This window comes from Heteronotia binoei, chromosome 21 (genome assembly GCF_032191835.1).
Source record: "Heteronotia binoei isolate CCM8104 ecotype False Entrance Well chromosome 21, APGP_CSIRO_Hbin_v1, whole genome shotgun sequence".
NCBI classification, from domain to species: domain Eukaryota; kingdom Metazoa; phylum Chordata; class Lepidosauria; order Squamata; family Gekkonidae; genus Heteronotia; species Heteronotia binoei.
In genome coordinates, this window is record NC_083243.1 from 135,392,896 (window position 1) to 135,416,565 (window position 23,670).

General features: G+C 41.6%; 1 protein-coding gene across 1 annotated transcript in view; it reads right to left on the reverse strand.

The window, feature by feature from the left end:
• Positions 1–6,822: 6,822 nt before the first annotated feature.
• CSTF3 (cleavage stimulation factor subunit 3) overlaps positions 6,823–23,670 on the reverse strand; it is a 130,592-nt gene continuing 113,744 nt past the window's right edge. Inside the window, exons 16-21 of the mRNA XM_060261442.1 lie at positions 23,040–23,109; positions 13,390–13,585; positions 11,999–12,152; positions 11,599–11,693; positions 11,425–11,485; positions 6,823–7,548 (exon numbers count right to left, since the gene is read on the reverse strand). Coding sequence (XP_060117425.1) covers positions 7,346–7,548; positions 11,425–11,485; positions 11,599–11,693; positions 11,999–12,152; positions 13,390–13,585; positions 23,040–23,109 — 779 coding nt within the window. The 3' untranslated portion in view covers positions 6,823–7,345. The remainder of the gene's footprint in view (positions 7,549–11,424; positions 11,486–11,598; positions 11,694–11,998; positions 12,153–13,389; positions 13,586–23,039; positions 23,110–23,670) is intronic.

Consider the following 23,670-nt stretch of genomic DNA (forward strand, 5'->3'; position numbering starts at 1 on the left):
ACTTTCAAATGAGGAAAGGCTGGAGAGTGGGAGTTTTCAGTTTAGAAAATATATGACTAAGGGGGAGGGGGAATGATAGAGGTTTATAAAATTATGTATGGGGTCGAAAGAATGGTCAGGAAGAAAAAATTTTCTTCCTCTCCCAAAATACTTGAACTCGAGGGCATTTCATTAACTTAATAGGTGGACAAAAGGAAATACTTCATCAACAAGCTATTAAAATGTGGAATTCACTTCCAGAAGATGTAGTGATGGCCACAGGCATAGATGAGTTTCTGATAAGGCAAAGCTGGACAGGTTTATAAAACTTTGCATGAGGTAGAAAGAATGGACAGGGACAACTTTTTCTCCGTCTCCCAAAATGCTAGAACTCGAAGGCATCCAATGAAGTTAATGAACAATAGATTCAGGATGGACAAAAGGAAATTCTTTACACAGTTAATGATTAAAATCAGGAATATTTTTTTTTGGTAGCAGGGATTCCTTTGCATATTAGGCCATGCTCCCCTGATGTAGCCAATCCTCCAAGAGCCTAGAGGGCTCTTACTTCAGGGCCTGCTGTAAGCTCCAGGTGGATTGGCTACATCAGGGGTGTGTGGCTTAATATGCAAAGGAGTTTCTGCTACAAAAAAGGCCCTGATTAAAATGTGGAATTCATTGCCAGATAGTATAGTGAGGGCTACAGGCATAGATGGCTTTAAAAGGGGATTAGACAGATTCAAGGAGGATAGGTCTATCAGTAGCTACTACTTAATAGTGACTAAAGGGAATCTCCACACACAAAGAAAGTGAATCTCTGAATATCAGTGCCAGGAGGCAGCATCAGGGGCAAGGCCTTATCCGCTGTGCTTTGTTGCTAGCCCTTCAGAGGAACTGGCTGGCCACTGGGTGAGTCAGGATGCTGGACTAGATGGACCACTGGTCTGATTCAACAGGGAGTGTTATGTTCTCGAACTAGGATGTACACTCAGATATACGTAAACTGAAAAGAAACTAGAAATTAGTTAATTAGTTTGATTTGGTTTGGCATGGGAATATCTGAAATGATCAAAACCACTCCCATATTCTAGGAGTAACAAATATTTCCTAAAATTTTGGCAGTGTTCTGGGTTTTGGAGGCCAGGAGCCAAGAAGGAGAGAAAGGAAGCTGAGCTGCCAAACATTTGTTCAGCAGCATCTGTCTTCCTGTAACATTTAAAGAGCCATTATTTTCTGTGGGAAGACCGGATCTCCATAATAGGAATCCCCCTCTGCCCATAGAAAATAGTGACTCTGGCAACATATAGCAGCTGATCAGGTAAACCTAGTCTTCAAGGCTCGGTCAAGGCATTATTTCCAATGGGTAGACCTGGCTTTCTCACTGGCCATAGACTAATGGGTTGATTAATTCCTATGCATAATTCCTATGCATAAAGAGGACATCTTTATGGGTTATTCCCATCGTTCCTTTAGGGAGGCAGGAAATACTTTTTTTCCTCTTCCTGTTGGCACCTTTGGAATAACCTGTTCTCTCAGTTTTGTTCCTGCCTCTGAAGGCAGCAGCTGATAAACAAAACAACTGTGTTAAACAACAGTAACTTTGTCGATTTCTATTTTTATTATTGTAAATAATATACTATTATCACTAAATTTGTGTTGCCAAAAAAACTACAGAAGACACCAGGGTATCTTATTTCTTCTTGAAGTTAAGTATACTGAGTTAATGTCTCAGGTAAGTGTCTAAACTTTATGGAGTATTCACTAAGTCCACAGTTCAAATTTTGTTCTCTTTTCTCTCTCCATAGGGATACAGTCCCATGTAGGCTGTGAAGGATGATAGAATGTTGAAATACTTAGATGTTTCCCCAATGGGATGTTGAAATGCTTTTATGTTTCCCAACACATTAGCCAGCTATCCTCTTTAGTTTAAACAATTTTATTGCTAACATATGGTGACAATAATTATATCATTACTGTCTCTAACCCATATGATATTTTCCAATCCCCCCTCCCTCCATTACTAGACTCCCGCCGAGGTTATATACTTAAGTTCAGTTATAAAGGTACCCTTAACCAATCAAAGTTCAATATCTTTCTTTTCTCATATTCATGTTAAAAAATTGTCCAATGTCTTTTTACATTCCACTCTTTCTCTATATATCCTCTAATTTTCTTCCACTCCTTTTTAAACACATCCAAATCATAATCTCTTAAAGTTCTTGTTAATTTGTCCATCTCACTCCACGATAGAACTTTCACAATCCAATCCCATTTCTCTGGTATTTTTTCTTGCTTCCACAACTGCGCATACAATGTCCTAGCAGCTGAGAGCAAGTTCTATCTTCTTTTGGAAATTTTTCCATTTGTAATCCCAGCAGAAAAGTCTCTGCAACTTTCTTAAAGTCGTATCCCAAAATTTTAGATATTTCTTGTTGTATCATCTGCCAAAACTTTTTCGCTTTTCCACAGGTCCACCACATATGGTAAAAAGAACCTTCGTGTTTCTTACATTTCCAACATCTATCCGACATCTTTTTACTCATCTTTGCCAGTTTTTTCAAAGTCATATACCACCTGTACAGTTTTCTTTAATACTCTGACATGTTGATATTTTCATCGAGTTCTTCCAAAGATACTCCCATGTATCCATTTGTATTTCTCTGTTCACATTAATTGCCCATTTAATCATTTGAGATTTTACTACTTGTTCTTCTGTAGACCATTTCAATAATAATTTATATACTTTCGATATTAATTTTTTGTTATCTTCAAGCAGAACCCTTTCCAATTCCGTTTGCTTACATCTAATTCCAACAGATTTAATATCATTTTCCATCAAGCTTTTTATTTGTTGCATTTGAAACCAGTCATACTTATTATTTAACTCTTCTGCAGATTTTAATTCAACTTTATCACCTTGAATCTTTAGCAGTTGATTATATGACATCGCTCTTTCTTCATCAGATTCAGCTGTTATTTTTATTACTTCTGCTGGCACTATCCAAAGCGGCTTTCTCTCATCACCATATTTCTTATATTTTATCCAAGTGTTTAGTAAGCTATTTCTAATATAGTGGTGAGAAAAAAGACCATCCATCTTATTTTTCCCATAATACATATAAGCATGCCAGCCGAATTTATTCCCATGAGCTTCTAGCCATAAAAGTTTTTTGTTTAACAGCATTATCCAATCCTTTATCCATATCAGGCAAACTGCATCATGATACAATCTTAAGTCTGGAAGCTGAAAACCTCCCCTCTCCTTAGCATCTGTTAGAATTTTCATCTTAATCCTTGGTTTCTTCCCGGCCCATACAAAATCGGAAATCTTCCTTTGCCATTTATTGAATTGTTTGCTATCTTTCACAATCGGAATAGTTTGGAACAAATACATTATTCTTGGCAAAATATTCATCTTAATTGCAGCGATCCTGCCCAACAAGGACAAGTTAAGTCTGTTCCATTTCATCATATCTTTATTCATCTTGCACCATAACTTTTCAGTTATTTTTAAACAGATCAATATTCTTCATAGTTATTTCTAGACCCAAGTATTTAACTTTAGAAGTAACTTCACATCCCGTCAAAGTCTGCAATTCTTTCTGTCTACTTGGTTGCATATTTTTACATAGAAATTTCGACTTCTCTTTATTTATGTATAGTCCTGCCAGTTCTCTATATTCTTTTATCTTAGCTATCAACAAAGGTATCACTTGAATCGGATTCTCAGTTATAAACACAATATCATCTGCAAATGCTTTATATTTATAAGAAAATCCTCTAATTTTTAAACCTTCTATTTCTTTGTCATCTTGCATTGTCTTAACAAAATTTCAAGAGTCATTATAAACAAAGCGGACATCCTTGTCTTATACCTTTGCTCACCTTCATTTCTTTTGTAAGGTCTGCATTTATACACAGTTTTGCATATTGATCCGTATATATTACTTTCGTCATTCTTATAAAATGTTCCCCCAAGTTTATTTTTTCCATTACTGCAAACATGAAGTCCCAGTTCAAATTATCAAAGGCTTTTTCTGCGTCCACAAAAAATAAAGCCGCCTCTTTTTCTGGGTGTTTCTCATAATATTCTACAATATTTACAACAGCTCTTACATTGTCTCTTATTTGCCTTTTAGGGAGAAATCCAGCTTGATCTTCCTTTATAAAGTTAATCAAATATTGCTTAAGTCGTTCTGCCAGAATTCTTGTGTAAATCTTATAGTCATTGTTTAATAGTGAAATTGGTCTATAGTTCTTTACATTTGTGACATCTCTATCTTCTTTGGGGATCAACGAAAGAAATTGAAAGCAGATTTGAAGTTCCATCGGTCACAAGAGATCTACCATCCTTCTGCCCTCAGCCTAACCACACCAAAGAACTCCTTTGGCATACCCTGGAAGTGCGCAGGGCACTAAAGATTTACCTTCAGCGTTCCAGTTCTGTCCACAAGATGGAATCTATATTCATAAACGTAGTTCCTCCCAGACTGGGGAGCAGGATGTCAGAGTGCTACTAGTGCAGTACTAAAGGCCTGAATTGTTGAGGCCTACAAGGCCACAGAATTACAGACACCTAAAGGTATCACGGCTCATTCACTCCGCTGTGCATCAACTAATGCAGCACTCCAGAATCATGCTTCAGTGGAGGAAATCTGTAAAGCGGCTATATGGTCATTGGTCTCCACATATATCAAGCATTACAAACTTCATACTCTAGCTTCTGCAGAGGCCACATTTGGGAGAAAAGTTCTTCAACACATTCTGAATGACATGGACGATGACTCACCCAAATGAGGGACATTGCTCTGGGAGGTCCCATAGAGATCCTCTGCCTCTGAGGGAGAAAGGCCTATTGGACTTACCGTGAGGGGTCCTTCTCCTCAGAGGTCAAGAGGACATCTTGCTGCTCCCAATATCATCATTCTCTATTCTACTCTTTACTATTTGTCTGATGTTATCTCAGATATCTGCTGTGACTTTTATCCCTTTGAATCTCTGCTTTGTTCTTTCGCTAACTGGCTAGGTTACAACATCAGTTATAGTTAAGGTTAACATTAATGGTTTTGAGAGTTCTTTACTTTCAGATAATTATTCTAGTTTGAAGTGGTGTTACTGCTTTCAAAGTTCCCAAAACTGAGAGGAGGGGTTATTCTGAAGACACCAACAGGAAGAGGAAAAAAGTATTTCCTGCCTCCCTAAAGGAATGATGGGAATAAGCCACAGAGATGTTCTCTTGACCTCTGAGGAGAAGGACCCTCATGGTAAGTCTAATGGGCCATTCTCTATCATCCATTGGAAGTGTTTCCTCCATTATGTCCTATGGGTGATTGACCAAGCCTCCAAGGCCAGTTCTACCCAATCAGTTGTCTCCAGTCCTTTTAAATTTTAAAGGGCCATTATTAAAGGGCTGCTTCCAATTTCAACAGCCAGGTCTTCCCTTAGAAAATAAAAAGCCCTTTAACATTTAAAGGGAGATACTGTCAAACAGCTTTTTGGCATGACCAGTTTCCTGCTGCTTCTGAGCAGGGTGGGTAATGGGACAAGGCAATTAATAAATTGATCCTTTATTTTCTGGATCCACCCCCCAAAAAAACACCCAACCCTTTAAAAAATCCTGCAACAGTGAGTCATGAAAGTTCAGAATAACAAAAAGCATGCCCTCCTCAGATCTGGATCCAAAATTAATCTGAAAATTTGATGTGCACATCCCCATCTGGAAAAGAACAGTTGTCAGATTCAGAGTATTCAGATATGATGATGAAGAGCAGTGCAGTACCAGTTACCACGTGGGGAAATGGAACACTGAATTTATGTGTCATAGTTCCTTAAGATGTTAAAAACTGGGGAAGGTGATAAAATCCTAAAGTTTAGAACGAGTGGGTTAGGCCTGAGAATTGTTTTGCTATGAATGGCTCATTCATTCTGACTGAATGAGCCCCTAATCCCAAGATTTGTGGCCAAAGTGAAAATCAGGAAAGAACACTATGAAAGGAAGGAACCTAAGATTGGTTTTTTAAAAGTGCCTTGGGCAATGAACTTACTTTGTAGTGGAAATCTGAATGGCAGAAGGCCTGATCAGTATAGCTTCTTATTGATAGAGATAGTGATGAAGATGGAAAGACCCCTCTTCTGCCTAAGGCCATGGGTAAGGATGTTCCTTGTTGCTTCAGCATATTGAGCATTAAGCTCCTGTTTCAAGCTGGTTTGGAAAGTTGCTGTGGCCATGAATAGAAGTATTATCCCTAGTGTACTGCTGTAAGATTCTCTATGGCAGAATATTTATAGAAAAATGGCATTAACTGCACATCAATCTGAGCAAAAGCAAAGGAATGATGTTCATAAACATGTTTAGTTAGAGGCAAGGCTTTTTTCATAGCAGGAACTCTTTTGAATATTAAGTTACACACACACACACACACACACACCCCGATGTAGCTAATCCTCCTGGAGTTACAGTAGGCTCTGTAAGAAGAGCCCTGTAAGCTCTTAGAGAATTGGCTACATCAGGGGGTGTAGCCTAATATGCAAAGGAGTTCCTGCTACAAAAAAAAGCTCTGGTTAGAGGGTTTTATTTTCATTTCCAAACAAGTGGTCTAAAGTCTTGGAGTCAGGCAAATAGACTGGTCTTGTCATGGAAAGTAATGAATATCCTGCTTTTCATTGATATAGCAGAAACAGAGCTGTATTCTGGGATCAGAATTTGCTAATTTAGAAAAAGTTACCATCATTATCCGTGATCTGTATCCCCATATTTCTGAAGGGTGTTGCTGGTTATAGATTATTTTGATTAATGATGTTTAAACTCCTTTTGTTTTATAAATGAAACAAGATGAGACATGATATTATGGAGCTCCTTTATTTGAAAGGAATGTTCTTCCATTTTAACCTACAAAACAGCTTCCATTTATTCTGCCATAAATAAAAACAAAGAATAAGGCAGGACAGACACTACATGAGCAAACTGAGAACAACGGTTTGTTTTCCAGAAGTGTGAATTTAAAATAGTTCACAATTATAAGCAATCCAGTTTTTAAAATAAAACTGTCAAAACCCCAACAAGATTTCAAGCGGTAGATGGAGGTACCCTTGAAGACCAACCAGATGCAATTCAGACATTTTGTACAGTTCGTGATCAAAAACTTAATTTTTGCCAGAGCTCAGATTTGCTCATTCTAAGATTCATCTGCCCTTTTCTTTTCTGATGAAGAATGAGCTTGTAAAAAAGAGGCACCACAGTAACAAAACAACCTCAGTTGCAAGATGCATGTTAGAAACTGCAATCCCTTTCAAATGTTTGATTGGTAGAAGGAAATAAATTCTGTTACAAGTCCTTTGTCTTTTACCACTGTCTTTGCAACTTGTCTCACCGAATCCGCTTTTGCTGTCGAGCCCTATAAATATCATGAATGGGAGGAACCACGGATCCTTTTTCCTCTTCATCATCTGAATCTTCATTTGGTCTCTTGACAGCTTTATTGAGAAGAGCATTATTTTCCAAAGGACCATTCCCTTCCATTGATAGTTCAGGCAAGCCTCCCGTAATGATCCTTATAGCTTCATCAACAGCTTGGGAAGGACAAAGAAAAGGTGATGTTATTAGTGTTGAGAAATCTTTAAATTAGTCCATCAGTAGTAGCATTATACTTATGAATTTTGTTTTAAAATACTGGAGAGGCCACTAAAGCAGAATCTTTATTCTTGGGTTAATCCTGAGGGAAAAACTAAGTTGGGGAAATGATACTGTGTTGGATCCATCCAGCAGTACCTGGGATCAGAGGCCCCAACACATTGGTAGGCTGCAGTGAGGAGAAGGGAGAAATTGTCCCCTCCCTTCCTCTGACATCAGTGGAGCTCTGCTGAATGAAGAGACAGCCCCACCCATGGAAGAGGCAGGAAGGGCAATTTCCCCCTCTTATTCCTTCCCATGGCAGCCCACCAATAATCCACATGGTTTGAGATTCAACTTTGTAAGCAGGAGGGGAAAACAGAATCAGTGCCTTCTGACAGATGACTGGATTGAACCTCCTGTCTGAAGATATGTGATGTTAACGAAATGTGTAGTTGATGTGCTTTCAGAGAATAAAACCACAGAAAGAATGAAGTTTCCAGTGTACCCTCAAAAGATTTATTCAGCCATGTGCCATATATATAATGAATATTGAATATATTGGAGTAAATAGATCATAGCTTCTAATGAAGGGGTACACACACGTGTGTGTGTATGTGTGTATCCCTTCATTAGAAGTTATGATCTATTTATTCCTTCAGTATTTAAACTAGGGAAGTTGTTGTCTTGTATAAAAAGACTATAATATGAAATACTTCTCACCCCTTCCTCAGGCATTCCCTGCACTTGAGTGATACATGGCCCCAATGTGCTTCCAAAGCATACTGACATCTATGAGCCTCCCCTTTAAATGTAGTATTGACCTCAAGACAACCTTTATTGAAGCAAAATGAAGAACAGAACCATGATATTGTATTAAGCTAGATCTGATCTGAATCATTAATTGTGTCATATGCTGATTTATGTGTTATGGGCTACATATTACAACATAGCCGACCGTGATTCCTGAAGTATTTATTTTTGCTTTCTAAAAAGCCTGGCTTTGTAATGTTACTAACTGGCTTGTTTACAGCCATTTAATTTTGCTTTTTATTCAGTGGAATTCTCAAGCTATAGTTCTCTGATAACAGAACTTACAGAAGCTGCCTCATATTTCAGTCTTTCTGTCTGGAAAATGAAACTGTATTTTTATTCAGCACTAATTCCCTTATACAGAGAGTGCCATAAGACTGCAGAAACAGTTTGGCTATTGGCTCGGGAATCATGCATGTTGCTCGTGATTCCCAGTATCTGCATCCCACATTCAGAGCTGCAAGTGCAGCACCTAATTCTGGATTTTAAAAATGCAGACACAGCTATCAACCATCATGGTGCCAGTCTATTTCCAGCCCTCCTCCTTCCCCATTAGTTGGGATGGACTGGATTCAGCCTTCTCCATCCTTCCCCAGCATGCATTGCTACAATTTTCATGTGATATCCGTGACTCAAGATTTAAGATTCCATGAGAATTTAGAGGGGCTTCCATTCCTATAATAAAACATAAATTTGCAATGCACCCAGGTGAGAAATTATGGGGATACACCATGTATCAAGGGAGGTGAAAGTGCAGAGTTATGAAACATGGTTAGCAAGTGGATTATTTTTAAAGAACTAATTATTTAGAACATCAAATGACTCATTTTAAATAGGAATATTTGAGATAATGTTGTGAACTAATATCAATAGGCTTATTTGTACAATATAATTCATAACAGGATACTAAAGAAGAGGGCAGGGCTTGCTATTCATACAAGATGATCCTCATGGCTTCTTCCAGCTTTTATTAAGTAGTGACTTTTACAACAACAGGTAAAATCCTCAATAATAATTAACGGTGGGGGGGAAGCAGCCATTAAAGGTAATCTGAATCCCCCTAATAATCTTGGGCAAAGGTGTACAGTGACATTCTTGGCCTGCTTAAATAATGACGTCCTTCTTTCTCATGTACTAGTTTTGTTTGAGCAAATTAGGGCAGATCCGTTGTGCCGGGCAAACCTAAACATTAGTCTGAGAATTCCAGTGGGAAAGGTTAAATTCGTTGGCTTTTCTCACTTGAACTGGCATGTTTTTTATTGTTTTGTTTATGGATAGAGTATTTGCATACATACAGTATGTCACAGAAGTGAGTACACCCCCTCACATTTTGTAAATATTTAAGTATATCTTTTTCATGTGACAACACTGAAGAAATGACACTTGGCTACAATGTAAAGTAGTGAGTCTACAGCTTGTATAACAGTGTAAATGTGCTGTCCCCTCAAAACGCAACACACAGCCATGAATGTCTAAACTGCTGGCAACAAAAGTGAGTACACACTTAAGTGATAATGTCCAGATGGGGCCCAAAGTGCCAATATTTTGTGGCCACCATTATTTTCCAGCACTGCCTTAACCCTCTTGGGTATAGAGTTCACCAGAGCTTCACAGGTTGCCACTGGAGTCCTCTTCCACTCCTCCATGATGACATCACGTAGCTGGTGGATGTTAGAGACCTCGCGCACCCCCACCTTCCATTTCAGGATGCCCCACAGATGCTCAATAGGATTTAGGTCTGGAGACATGCTTGGCCAGTCGATCACCTTTACCCTCAGCTTCTTTAGCAAGGCAGTGGTCGTTTTGGAGGTGTGTTTCGGGTCGTTGGAATACTGTCCTGCGGCCCAGTCTCCGAAGGTAGGGGATCATGCTCTGCTTCAGTATGTCACAGTACATGTTGGCATTCATAGTTCCCTCAATGAACTGTAGCTCCCCAGTGCTGGCAGCACTCATGCAGCCCCAGACCATGACATTCCCACCACCCTACTTGACTGTAGGCAAGACACACTTGTCTTTGTACTCCTCACCTGGTTGCCGCCACACACGCTTGACACCATCTGAGCCAAATAAGTTTATCTTGGTCTCATTGGACCACAGGACATGGTTCCAGAAATCCATGTCCTTAGTCTGCTGGTCTGCAGCAAACCGTTTGCGGGCTTTCTTGTGCATCATCTTTAGAAGAGGCTTCCATCTGGGCTGACAGCCCTGCAGACCAATTTGATGCAGCGTGCGGCATATGGTCTGACAGGCTGACCCCCCCCCCTTCAACCTCTGTAGCAATGCTGCCAGCACTCATATGTCTATTTCCCAAAGCCAACCTCTGGATATGACGCTGAGCACGAGCACTCAACTTCTTTGGTCAACCATGGTGAGGCCTGTTCTGAGTGGAACCTGTCCTGTTTAACCGCTGTATGGTCTTGGCCACCATGCTGCAGCTCAGTTTCAGGGTCTTGGCAATCTTCTTATAGCCTAGGCCATCTTTATGTAGAGCAACAATTCGTTTTTTCAGATCCTCGGAGAGTTCATTGCCATGAGGTGCCATGTGGAACTTCCAGTGACCAGTATGAGGAAGTGAGAGCGATAACCTGCTCCCCCCTCACACCTGATACCTTGTACCACTAACGAGTCACATGACACCAAGGAGGGAAAATGGCTACTTGGGCCCCATTTGAACATTATCACTTAGGGGTGTACTCACTTTTGTTGCCAGCAGTTTAGACATTCATGGCTGTGTGTTGCGTTTTGAGGGGACAGCACATTTACACTGTTATACAAGCTGTAGACTCACTACTTTACATTGTAGCCAAGTGTAATTTCTTCAGTGTTGTCGCATGAAAAGATATACTTAAATATTTACAAAATGTGAGGAGGTGTACTCACTTCTGTGACATACTGTACATCTATGCCCTCATGGCAATGATCTCAGCATTGAATTCCAATGTGTCAGTAACACAAACATATTCACAATAGTTCAGAAGCTGTACTGGTACCACTCTATGCTTAATTGGATAAAAATAACTTACTGTCTGGCAGTTTGCATCTCCTAAAAATTTCCATGAGTTCATCCACTTGTACAAAAGGGCCCTGCAAGGAAAAAAAAACAGGTTGTTTCTGTGGCTGCAATAAACTACATGCAATTTAATACATAGAAGCAGACTAAAAAGGCTTTGATGTGTTATCAAAACCTAATAACTAACCTGGAAACACACAGGAGGTGGGAGAAGCTTCATTAGAACTACAGCAGCAGGAGGGACTGGGAAGACTCCACCAGGGACTGGATGCAAACCAGGAGCTATCAAGAAAGCAAACAATACTTGCTTTAGTCTTTTGTATTGGAGAAGAAACAGCAAGATGAGCACTGATAATTGACAGGTAGGTTAGGTGACTGAAAGCATCATACAAGAATGAGAACAAACATGAATAAGATTCCAGTTTGGGAAAGCACTTAAAAACTATTCAGACATTCAATAAGATTTAACAATTTTTAAATATTCATGTGTGTAACAATGAATTGCAGAAACAAAGTGAAGATCAGTCAGAATGAAGTAGAAGGTAAGATTTTCTGTTAACTTAGACATGATTTAGAGATTAACATACGTGCTAAATGTCTTGGCTGAAATGGAATCATCTGTTGTGTATCGGGTTTTGGATACTCTGGTTTCCTGTCCACTTCATCTTTTAGCACAGGCACTATTGAAGGAGCCACAACAGGATCTGGAATCATGGTTGCTAACTTTGCTCGAGACACATCCTGGAAATTCATCCAACAAGAAGTTAACAGAAGATATGTTAAATTACCACTATTTCTCACGTTAGCTTTACTGTATCAGAGCTACAGGCCACTGTCACTATTGCTAGCAGTTATAGGGGATCCTTTTTCTTCAAAAAGTCTGAACAAGAGAATGAGAGTTCTGTCTGTTCCTATATATTAAATTTATTAACTCTCTTTCTAACTAAAACTTTTCAAAAACATTAATAATAAAAGTGTTCCACATTAAAAATGTAGGCAGGAAAACTTATTAACTACCAGTTTACAGTAATGAGGGCTTAAGGCATAACAAATATGTTCATTGGATATTCATCTTTTTTGAATAACATAATTTTTGAGTTCTTCCAGCACAAGATTTAATAAAATAGCAGGCTTCACATTACTAGTTTGGGCACAAGATTTAACTCATTAAAGCCAGCATGGATTCTATAATTGATTCATCCTAATCCCGAAATAATTCTTTAGATATTTGTGCCTGGACTCTTTGCAAAAAAGACTCAGTTTTAATTTTTTGGTGTTTCAACAGGCAACTTATTCCAGAAGAGTTCTGGGATGATGAGGGCGCTAGGAGACAGCAGGGTACCTTACCTTTCATATCTCAGAATGTGGGCCATCAACTGATAACCAGCTGTGAGTATTGAAGGTTAGGGCCATAGGTGGCAATGACTAATTATACTTTTTAAAGGTAGGCAGTTGCCTGGCAACTGAGCTAAATAAAGCTGGACAGAGCTTTAATCTTGCATTCTAAACTGCTACCTAAATTGCCAGCATTTGCTTCATAGCAGCTGTTAGCAGCTGATTTAAATTAATTAAATAAAATTAATTAAAGTAAATAAAAAGTAAATTTATGCAGTTGCTGTTCTTGGGCAAACTGCTCACATGCAACAACTCACAACACATTTTGCTTTATCCATCCTTCTTTTCTCCACTGGCATTGAGAAACTGCCCTTGCTCTCAGCTTTCCACACAACTATAGCTGCCATATGTGTTGGCTTCCATATGATGCTGTGGACCAGTCCACCGTATTTTAAAGATACCAAATCACTGCTCATGTTTCAATTTAAAGTCCTAACACTGGCAAAAAATGGTTAAAAGGTCTATACATGTTAAAAATTACTCACTGAAAGTAACTAGTAATTATGAAGACCAACTACATGACAATGTAATATAATTACATTTGCTCTCCAACAAACACTTTATAATGTCCCCATCCTCTTACCTTGTAACCAAGAGCTTTGAGTTCACTAGAAGAGCAGGGATACAGATCCATGAACTTGTATCTGTCTACTAGCAGAGCTGTTTCTTTGCCCTCATATTCCTCTTTGAAGGCTGTGAATCTCCGCTTCTCTACTTTAAGTATACTAGCCAGGTCACCAATGTTACTTTCAAAAGCTAAAAAACGGGCCCAGATTTCTCTGTACATGGGAATAGAGAAAATGAACAAATGATCAAGGAGAAAGGAGTACATGAAAGGGAAGAAAACACAAAACCAGAAGGATTGTGGAAAACTATGCTCTTTATTATCACCATACACCTACAACAGTTTCTGGAAGCCAGGGGGGCCTCAAGCCATATATACTGCAATCCTGGCCACCAAACTGAAGAACTCCTCCCCCTTCCTGCTCTTCCCATTGGGTTGCTACCTCAGAATAGCCAATTTCATGTTGGCTTAAGAACTAAGCCAGGAGAAGGGAACTATAGGAAGCATGGACAGTTCGCTATGCAATTGACATGTCACTTCCTTATCCTACAACCAGAAGCCATAACAGAAGCATACAGTAGTTATAATAGGTGATTCTGGGAAAGTGCTGTTCAGCCCTGTAGCATTCAGCAGGGGTCCACCTTATCCCCTTTACTGTTTAACATCTGTATGAGACTGCTGGGAGAAAATGTCTCAGGATTTGGAGTGAAGTGACACCCATATGCTGACAACACCCAGTTCTATTTCTGCTTAATAGCTGAGAGTGATGGTTCTATGCAAGTCCTGAACAATTACCTGGAGAGGGTAATGAGAAAGATTATGACCAATAAACTGAAGTTCAGTCTAGACAAAGCTGAAGTGATGTTGGTCAATGACAAAGCCACTCAAGAACAGAGGAGTCAGTCTGTTCTAGCGAGAGTTGCCCTCCCATTAGAACATAAGAGAAGCCATGTTGGATCAGGCCAACGGCCCATCAAGTCCAACACTCTGTGTCACACAGTGGCAAAAAAATTTTTTTATATACACACATACACTGTGGCTAATAGCCACTGATGGACCTGTGCTCCATATTTTTATCTAAACCCCTCTTGAAGGTTGCTATACTTGTGGCCGCCACCACCTCCTGTGGCAGTGAATTCCACATGTTAATCACCCTTTGGGTGAAGAAGTACTTCCTTTTATCCGTTTTAACCTTTCTGCTCAGCAATTTCATCGAATGCCCACGAGTTCTTGTATTGTGAGAAAGGAAGAAAAGTACTTCTTTCTCTACTTTCTCCATCCCATGCATTATCTTGTAAACCTCTATCATGTCACCCCGCAGTCGACGTTTCTCCAAGCTAAAGAGTCCCAAGCGTTTCAACCTGGTTGAAACTGGTTCACAAAATGGGTACGTTGCTTGATTCTGCCGCATGCAATGTCTTTGGTCTGTTTTAGTTGATAACCATTTCAGCTAAAAAACCAGTGACTTTTTCTGCTGACAGATCACATCTAGATTAGAGGGTTCTAAGCACTTTGTATTAGACTGCACCTTTGAATGCTATTCCAATACTTTTCTTGGTTGAGAATACATTGGCCAGTCTATTGCTGGAGACTGGAGTCAAGGATTGTATCTTCTCTGTGTCAAAACATATGACCAATGTTTTTGGGCCCAAATGAAAGTGCTGATTCTTATCTTTAAAGCAGGGGTGTCAAACATGCAGGCCGGAGGCCAGATCAGGACCACGGAGAGCTCCTATCAGGCCCTTGAGCAACTGGCTCTTGCCTGCTTCCTTCTCCCTCTCTCTTGCTTCCTTCTGCATCTCAACTTGCTTTGCAAGACTTTCACAGGAGCTACAGAGCAAAACCTCAGTTTTCTCCATTGGTTGAAGCTCCTCTTCCTCCTGGTCCCCTGTGGAGGGAGGAAAGAGCCAGAGCTTCCTTTGCCCAGTTCCCTGGGCCATGGGAGAAATACAAAGAAAGCACCTTTAAGACCAATGAGTGCTAACGTTTTATGCTTTATTTTAAGTCTTATTGTTTTTTTAGAAAAAATCTTTAGTTGTGTTTATGTCCCTTAAAAAGTTTATATTTCTGCTACCTAATCTTAAATAAGATTGCCTTAGGCTGAGTGGGCTGAAGCTGAACCTAACGAAGACAGAGGTCCTTTGTGTGGGTTGCGGCGCCCTGGAGGGAAATACCTCCTGAAAAAAAGTACAGCAGACCCAGCCAAATTGGCAAATTACCGACCGGTCTCTAATTTACCATTTCTTGGTAAAATTATTGAGAGGGCAGTGGTGTTGCAGTCCGGCTTTCATCCAGGTCATGGGACGGAGACAGTGCTGGTCACCTTGGTAGATGACCTCCAACGGCATCTGGATCGAGGCGGCGTGGCGGTGCTGATGTTATTAGGTCTGCTGCATTTGACACAGTCGACCATTGGCTACTGACCCACCACCTCGCCAACATAGGGGTTGGGGGGCTAGCCCTACAATGGCTTTCCTCCTTCTCGGGGGTTGGGGACAAAGGGTGGCAATTGGGGGTGAGCTGTCCCAGAGGCACACACTTGATTGTGGGGTGCCACAGGGAGCAGTTCTCTCCCCGATGCTATTTAATATCTATATGCGCCCCCTTGCCCAGATCGCCCGGAGGTATGGGCTTGGGTGTCACCAATATGCAGGCCGTGGCAACTTGGCTTAGGCTGAGTGGGCTGAAGCTGAACCCAATGAAGACAGAGGTCCTTTGCGTGGGTTGCAGTGCCCTGGGGAGGGAAATACCTCTCCCAGTTTTTGATGGTGTGCCTCTGAAAGCGGCGCACCGGGTCAAGAGCTTGGGAGTTCTACTGGAGCCTTCACTATCAATGGAGGCCCAGATAGCAGCCACTGCTAAGTCGGCGTTTTTCCATCTGAAGCGGGCAAAGCAGTTGGCTGCCTTCCTGGAGCGCCGGGACCTAGCAACAGTGATCCATGCAATGGTCACCTCAAGTTTGGATTACTGTAATGCCCTCTACATGGGGCTGCCTCTGTGCCGAACCCGGAGGTTGCAGCTGGTGCAGAACGCGGTGGCTAGGCTGATATTGGGGCTCCCCAAGTGGGAGCACATACAGCCGGGGCTACGCGAACTGCACTGGTTGCCAGTTACCTACCGGGTTCGTTACAAAGTGCTGGTTATTACCTTTAAAGCCCTATATGGCCGAGGACCTGCCTACCTGAGGGACCGTCTCTCCCCATACGAAACCCAGAGAGCACTGAGGTCAGCAGGGAAGAACCAGCTGACTATCCCTGGACCAAAGGAGGCCAAACTCCAAAACACCCGTACACGGGCCTTCTCCATCGCAGCTCCACACCTATGGAACCAGCTCCTGGAAGAAGTGCGAGCCCTGCGGTGCCTTGACCAGTTCCACAGGGCCTGCAAGACCACCCTTTTCAGGATGGCCTTTGCTGGCTGAGAGACCACTGTTGGGTGACTTTCGTTATTATCATTATAAATGGAATTAGCACCTGGAAATCTGTATAATACTTGGTTAACTGGAATGTTTTAAAGTTAATGTGATTTTAAACTCTGTATAATTTTACAAAATGTTGTTAGCCGCCCTGAGCCTGCCTCGGCGAGGAGGGCGGGATATAAATAAAATTTTATTATTATTATTAAATAAGTACACACATGGCCCGACACAGCCCAGCCCAACAAAGTCTCATTTATGTCAGATCCTGCCCTCATAAATGAGTTTGAGACACCTGCTTTAAGGGCTTAAGCAGGTGGGGGCCAAGGTGCTTGAAAGGCTGCCTCCTCTTGTACACTTGAGCCCACCAGTTAAGATTCTCTTCCTAAGCCTTGATGGTTATGTCCTTGCCTGCAGAAGCACAATGGGTGGCACAGACAAGGCTTTAGGTGCCAGGCCAAAATATTTCTGTTCAACCAGCTGTTTAACTGAACAGTTCCATCTTTCTTAGTGTGTCTTGCCAGTTTCTAGCCTGAGTGCAGTTTTACGGATATTACTGTTTTCATGTTCCCAGCAAGCTCTTTGCTTATATTATTGCTTGTTTTAACACTGATAACTTTCATGCTTGCTTTATGACTTTACTGTTTCACTGCTCTTACTTTGTGATCTTCCTCAATGTCATCTCTGGAGAGGTGGCATATAAATGTTCTAAATAAATTAAACTGCAAGTAAAGTTAGAGGGGCCACTTCCTGCAGTATTGACCTGCTTTCCTCCAGTTTCCTTGCGCCAGTGCACAAATTAGGCCCAGAATTTGTAAGAAATAGATTAGCAATAGGTAGTAACTAGGGGTGTGCAAAACAAACAAACAAACAATAAAAGGAAAATTCTGATTCAGGAGTATTCAGGGCTTCTAAATATGAGGGGAAGGATATCTCCTAATAGCAGATACAGCAGCCGAATATGATTTGGGAGATATTCGGCTATTCCTGAATATACAGCCATATTATACCCTGTGCCCCACTAAAGTCAATGGCACAACAGGGTTTAATCAATTGAGGCTTGGAGGGGGGGGGTGAGTGAGAGGCACCAAACTTGCAGGACTGCTTCTGGCGCCTCTCCCCCACAGAACCCCTAACTTTCAAAACGATTGGACTGGGGGTTCAACTCTAGAGGCACCATCTATGATGGGAAAACCTACCCCAAGCAGCAGTTATATTCTCCTAAAGAATCTCTGCAGTCAAGTTAACTGTGCTGAGGGTGCTAGCTTGCAAGGAACATAGCTGCCCAGCAGAACAAGGGATACTGTGGCAATGGTGGTACAATGCACAGGACTTTATTTCAAATTAGAGAATCTCTCCAATTTAAAAATTGGGATAGGGGCTTTCTATAGGGACTACAGCACAGAACCAGCACATTAAATGCACTAGTCTCAAGCAGCAGAGATGGGGCGAAGGAGATGCATACTGAACCACAGCCTTATAGAAGAAACACCTTTGGGGAATTCAATAATTCTGTACTGTGAGAAAGAAGATTTTGGGAACCAGGACAGGACACTTGAGTTTTGCATGAATATCACCTCTAGTCTTCTTTTAAAAAGCAAGTACCTTAGCAACCTATCACTGCACTGTACTTATTCTAGTTCTTGGTTCTTGGCATGACATTCACTCAAATAAAGAGCCATTCCTATCTATCATAACAAAGCTGAGAAACCAGTCACCGCAAAAATACTCAAGACACAGGAACCCCCAGGACTTAATAGAGATATTGGCTTCATATCTCAGTGGACATAAAAAAAACTTCCTCAGGTCTTAATTTTCCCCCAAATTCAGACTCTGTTGGTTTTAAAAGTGCCACTGGTCTCAAACTTAGTTCTCAGGCATGCTATTGATAGGGGTGTGTATTCTCTTGTGGCCTGGGTATACCAAAAGAAGAATGAACACAAATCTGAGATCAAGATTCACAAAGCTGTGTAACCTGTTTTACTGCAACATCATTTCAGAAACAGACTGGAACAGGAGATAGCTGAATTACAATCATTACACTCATCACAAAACTCAGGGCAACGGAACCCCCAGGAACCCAAAGAGGTTGCCCACATTCCTTCTATGGCTGCCTATGGCTTTCTAAGACAAATTTTTATTTAAAGGATAAGCTTCTGTGTGCAAGGACATTTCCTCAGATACAATGCAATAAAAATGCATGTGCCCAAGTTCACACAGTAAATCAGATTTCCTCATATTACATGCAGGTAGGGATGGTTTAGTAGCCAGAAAGAGCTGATTAGAGTCAATATGCATAAGTAACAGAGGAATAAACACAGTCAAGATTGGAATAACACATTTGCTAGGACATGTAAATGGCAGCAAATTGATGTTCAGATAATAAAGGAATTAAAAACAGATGTGAGAACCAAATTTGAGTCCAATGACCCCTTTAAGACCAACAAAGTTAAAATTCTGTGTATAAGCAAGAACCGAGTGACTTAGCTCGTGTAATGAGATGAGAATCCCATATCTCTGTTGGACCCTGGGGGTTTCATTGTCTTGATTTTGTAAGGGTTCTGTAAGGGAAGATCTTGCCTTACTAACCTGTTATAGTTCTTTGAGGGGGTGAACAAGCATGTGGACAAAGGGGACCCAATAGATGTTGTTTACCTTGACTTCCAGAAAGCTTTTGATAAAGTTTCTCATCAAAGGCTCCTTAGTAAGCTCGAGAGTCATGGAGTAAAAGGACAGGTCCTCTTGTGGATCAAAAACTGGCTAATTAATAGGAAGCAGAGTATAAATGGTCATTCTTCGCAGTGGAAGACGGTAAGCAGTGGGGTGCCACAGGGCTCAGTATTGGGTCCCATGCTCTTTAACTTGTTCATTAATGATCTGGAGTTGGGAGTAAGCAGTGAAGTGGCCAGGTTTGCAGATGACACTAAATTGTTCAGGGTGGTGAGAACCAGAGAGGATTGTGAGACTCTTGAGGCTGGGTGAGTGGGTGTCAACGTGGCAGATGAGGTTCAATGTGGCCAAGTGCAAAGTAATGCACATTGGGGCCAAGAATCCCAGCTACAAATACAAGTTGATGGGTTGTGAACTGGCAGAGACTGACGAAGAGAGAGATCTTGGGTCATGGTAGATAACTCACTGCAAATGTCAAGACAGTGTGCGATTGCAAAAAAAAAGGCCAATGCCATGCTGGGAATTATTAGGAAGGGAATTGAAAACGAATCAGCCAGTATCATAATGACCCTGTATAAATCGATGGTGCGGTTTCATTTGGAGTACTGTGTGCAATTCTGGTCACCGCACCTCAAAAAGAATATTATAGCATTGGAAAAAGTGCAGAAAAGGGCAACTAGAATGATTAAAGGTTTGGAACACTTTCCCTATGAAGAAAGGTTAAAACGCTTGGGGCTCTTTAGCTTGGAGAAACGTCGACTACGGGGTGACATGATAGAGGTTTACAAGATTATGCATGGGATGAAGAAAGTAGAGAAAGAAGTCCTTTCTCCCTTTCTCACAATACAAAAACTCATGGACATTCAATGAAATTGCTGAGCAGTCAGGTTAGAACGGATAAAAGGAAGTTCTTCATCCAAAGGGTGATTAACATGTGGAATTCACTGCCACAGGAGGTGGCGGAGGCTACAAGCATAGCCAGCTTCAAGAGGGGACTGGATAAAAATATGGAGCAGAGTTCATCAGTGGCTATTAGCCACTGTGTGTGTGTGTGTGTGTGTGTGTGTGTGTGTGTGTGTGTATATATATATATATATATATATATTGGCCACTGTGTGATACAGAGTGTTGGACTGGATGGGCCATTGGCCTGATCCAACATGGCTTCTCTTATGTTCTTATGCAATGATTGTAATTCAGCAATCCAGTCTGTTTCTGAAATGATGTTGCAGTAAAACAGGTTGCTCAGCTTTGTGAATCTTGATTTCAAATTTGTGTCCATTCATCTTTTGGTACACCCACGCCACTAGAATACTGGGTTCAGCTGCTGGGCCATAGCTGGTAGGGTTGTGCCACTGGGCTGGTCATTATTAACCTGGCATAGGGCTTTGCTGCTTAGCACCATGGCATTCAATGCACTGTTTCTGTGCTGTAGTCCTTGCAGAAAGCACCCCCCCAGGGCCGGCCCAGGGTGCATGGCGCCCCAGGCAGCCTTGCTGCCTGCCACCCCCCATGCCCCCCTACGCCGCCTCCCCCTCCCTCCCAATTTTAATACCCTGGTGAAATGTGGTAAAGCGCCGCGCTCCCGGGGTCTTCCAAGGCTGCCCCACCCCCAACGATCAGCTGATTGGCAGGTAAAGCACTGCAGAGGCCAGCGGCTCTTATGCTGGCCTTCTGCGCATTCACCAGGATCAGTGCTGGGGCAGTGGCGGTGGGAAGGATGAGGAGCCGCTGAAAAAGCAGCCAATGTCAATGTCTCCTCCCCACTTCCTCCCTGGATCACATGGGAAGGAATAACCACTTTAGGGTCCCATAGAAATGGAACCCCTGGTCCAATCCTTTGGGAACTTGGAGGTTCATTGGGGGAGAGGCTCCTGAAGTTACACTGCAAATTTAGTGTCTCTCCCTCAAACCCCCTCCTCTGCCATAGGAAAGCATGGGGAATGGAGGCAACCTTTTTTTGGGTGCCCCTAGAATTGGACCCCCTGGTCCAATCTTTTTGGAACATGGGGGTCTTGTGGGGGAGAGGCTCCTGCAGCTCCCCTGCAAATCTGGGGCCTTTCCCTCAAACTGCCTCTTTCCCAGCACCCATACATTACTCTATGTTTTGCCATTGACTTCAATGACCTATAGGGAACAATGCTGGGATGGGGGCACCCGCTTTGGGTGCCCCTAGAAATGGACCCCCAGTCCAATCTTTTTGAAAAACTTGGGAGTTTTGTGGGGAAGAGGCTCCTGCAGCTGCCTGCGAATCTGGAGCCTCTACCACAAACCGCCTCTGCCTCCCCCCAGTCACAATTCATTATATTCTATTTTGCCATTGACTTCAATGGCAAAATAGGGTATAATGAAGCCAAATAGCTGCCAAATTTCAGTGGCTATTTGTGGCTGCTATATTTGGCAGCCAAATCAGATCAGAGAATCTGATTTGGCTGTATACAGCCCAAATACAGCTGAAACAGCTATTTGTCGGGGTTGTATTCGGTTCAGCTCAACCGAATGCACACCCCTAGAAGTGACTATGTGCTGCCCTCTTCTCTGCTATTGTCACTGATTGCTGAAAACCAGTGAGGCTTCCAGCTCTGCAGTCCTGATTGCTACCTGCCTCAGATGCCACTGGTCAAAAGGAAATGAGATCATGAGTAAAATAGGCAAAATAACTAGAAGTGAAAAAAATAGGGGGAGGTTGGTGCTGTGATATGTGTGTGTCTTCCACTTTTTAGACAGTTGTCCCCAACTTATGTTCTATATCAGTCAAGAGGCAAAGAATCTAGCAGGCAGGCTATGAAGAGAAAACACAGGAGACAAGGGAAGGAAACACATGTGCAACACATGGATCTGTATGTCAAAATGCTACAGAACATTCTCATAGCACAGACCACTTTGTGCATGTGTAAAGTGTCATTGTCATAGCTGACCCCATAGGATTTTCAAGGCAAGCGATTAAGCAGAGGTAGTTTGCTACTGCCTTGCTCTGCAAATGCTTCCTTGGTGATGTCCCATTCAAATACCAACCCTGCTAAGCTTCTGAGATATGATGAGATTGGGCTATACCAGGGGCGGCCAAACTTGCTTAATGTCAGAGCCACATAGAATACACATCAGATGTTTGAGAGCTGAAAGACATGAACGTCAGATGTTCGAGAGCTGGGAGGGAGGGAAATAGATGGGGGAGAGAGGAGGGAGGAAATGAAAGCAACTTTAAATTCATTCTCCAAGCTGCTGGCTGGCCTGGCTTGGAGAAGTGATTTAAAGAGACAAATGCCTTCTCCAAGCTGGCTGATTGGGAGGGGGGGTAGGCTTTGAGAGTGACACAACATATGGGAAAGAGCAATATGTGGCTCCTAAGTTGCAGTTTGGCTGCCCCTGGGCTATACTATGACATTCCACTCTCCCGTCTTAACATTAAGTACATTCAGTGTCCAAAAATGAACCCCCAAGAAAACTTCTACAATTGGCAGCTGCTCTAGGACTCAAATGAAAGTATACATTGCAGTATTTCTGGACAATCTCTATAATGTACCAGGGACTTTCAAGCACAGCAAGACTAGATGGTTTAGAAAGGGGCTTTGGCAAGGCTTACCCAGACTTCTCAGGTGGGAGACTCCCTGAGGTCAATACACGTTCAAACAGGACTCTTGTATTATTGTCCTCTAGTTAAAAATAAGTAAAAAGAAAAGAAAATAATATGAAAATAAGCTTAATAATAAAGATTATGTGGGAAATAAAAGGATAATTTGAAGTAGTTTTGATTTCAGTGAAAATAAATTTTAAAACCACTTCCACAATTTTTGTGGATACCATTGTGTTGACTGCTTTTTCTGTTTGAAAGTGCTTCACATACATTATTTCAGTAATCTTTACTACAAGCTTGTACAGTAGGATCACTACTATTATACCCACACTACAGATGAGAGGAGGGCTAGGAGAACAGCTGCTTGTCTAAAACCACCACTGAATTTGTGACATGTGAGTATTTGGAGTATTCCCTGCTCACATTTCACTCTTAGCCACTATACCATAGTACATCTCTACATCTATCTATAGACTATGACAAACCAGCATTTTTCATCACAGTACTGAAACCAGATTTTTCCAGTACATTTAATACTGTAGGTACAAGACCAGACAAAACCCCCCAATAAGCAGTCTGTTTACTGATAAGATAATATGGCAGGGTGCTCATAAAGTTATATGTGGCAACTACAGTCTCA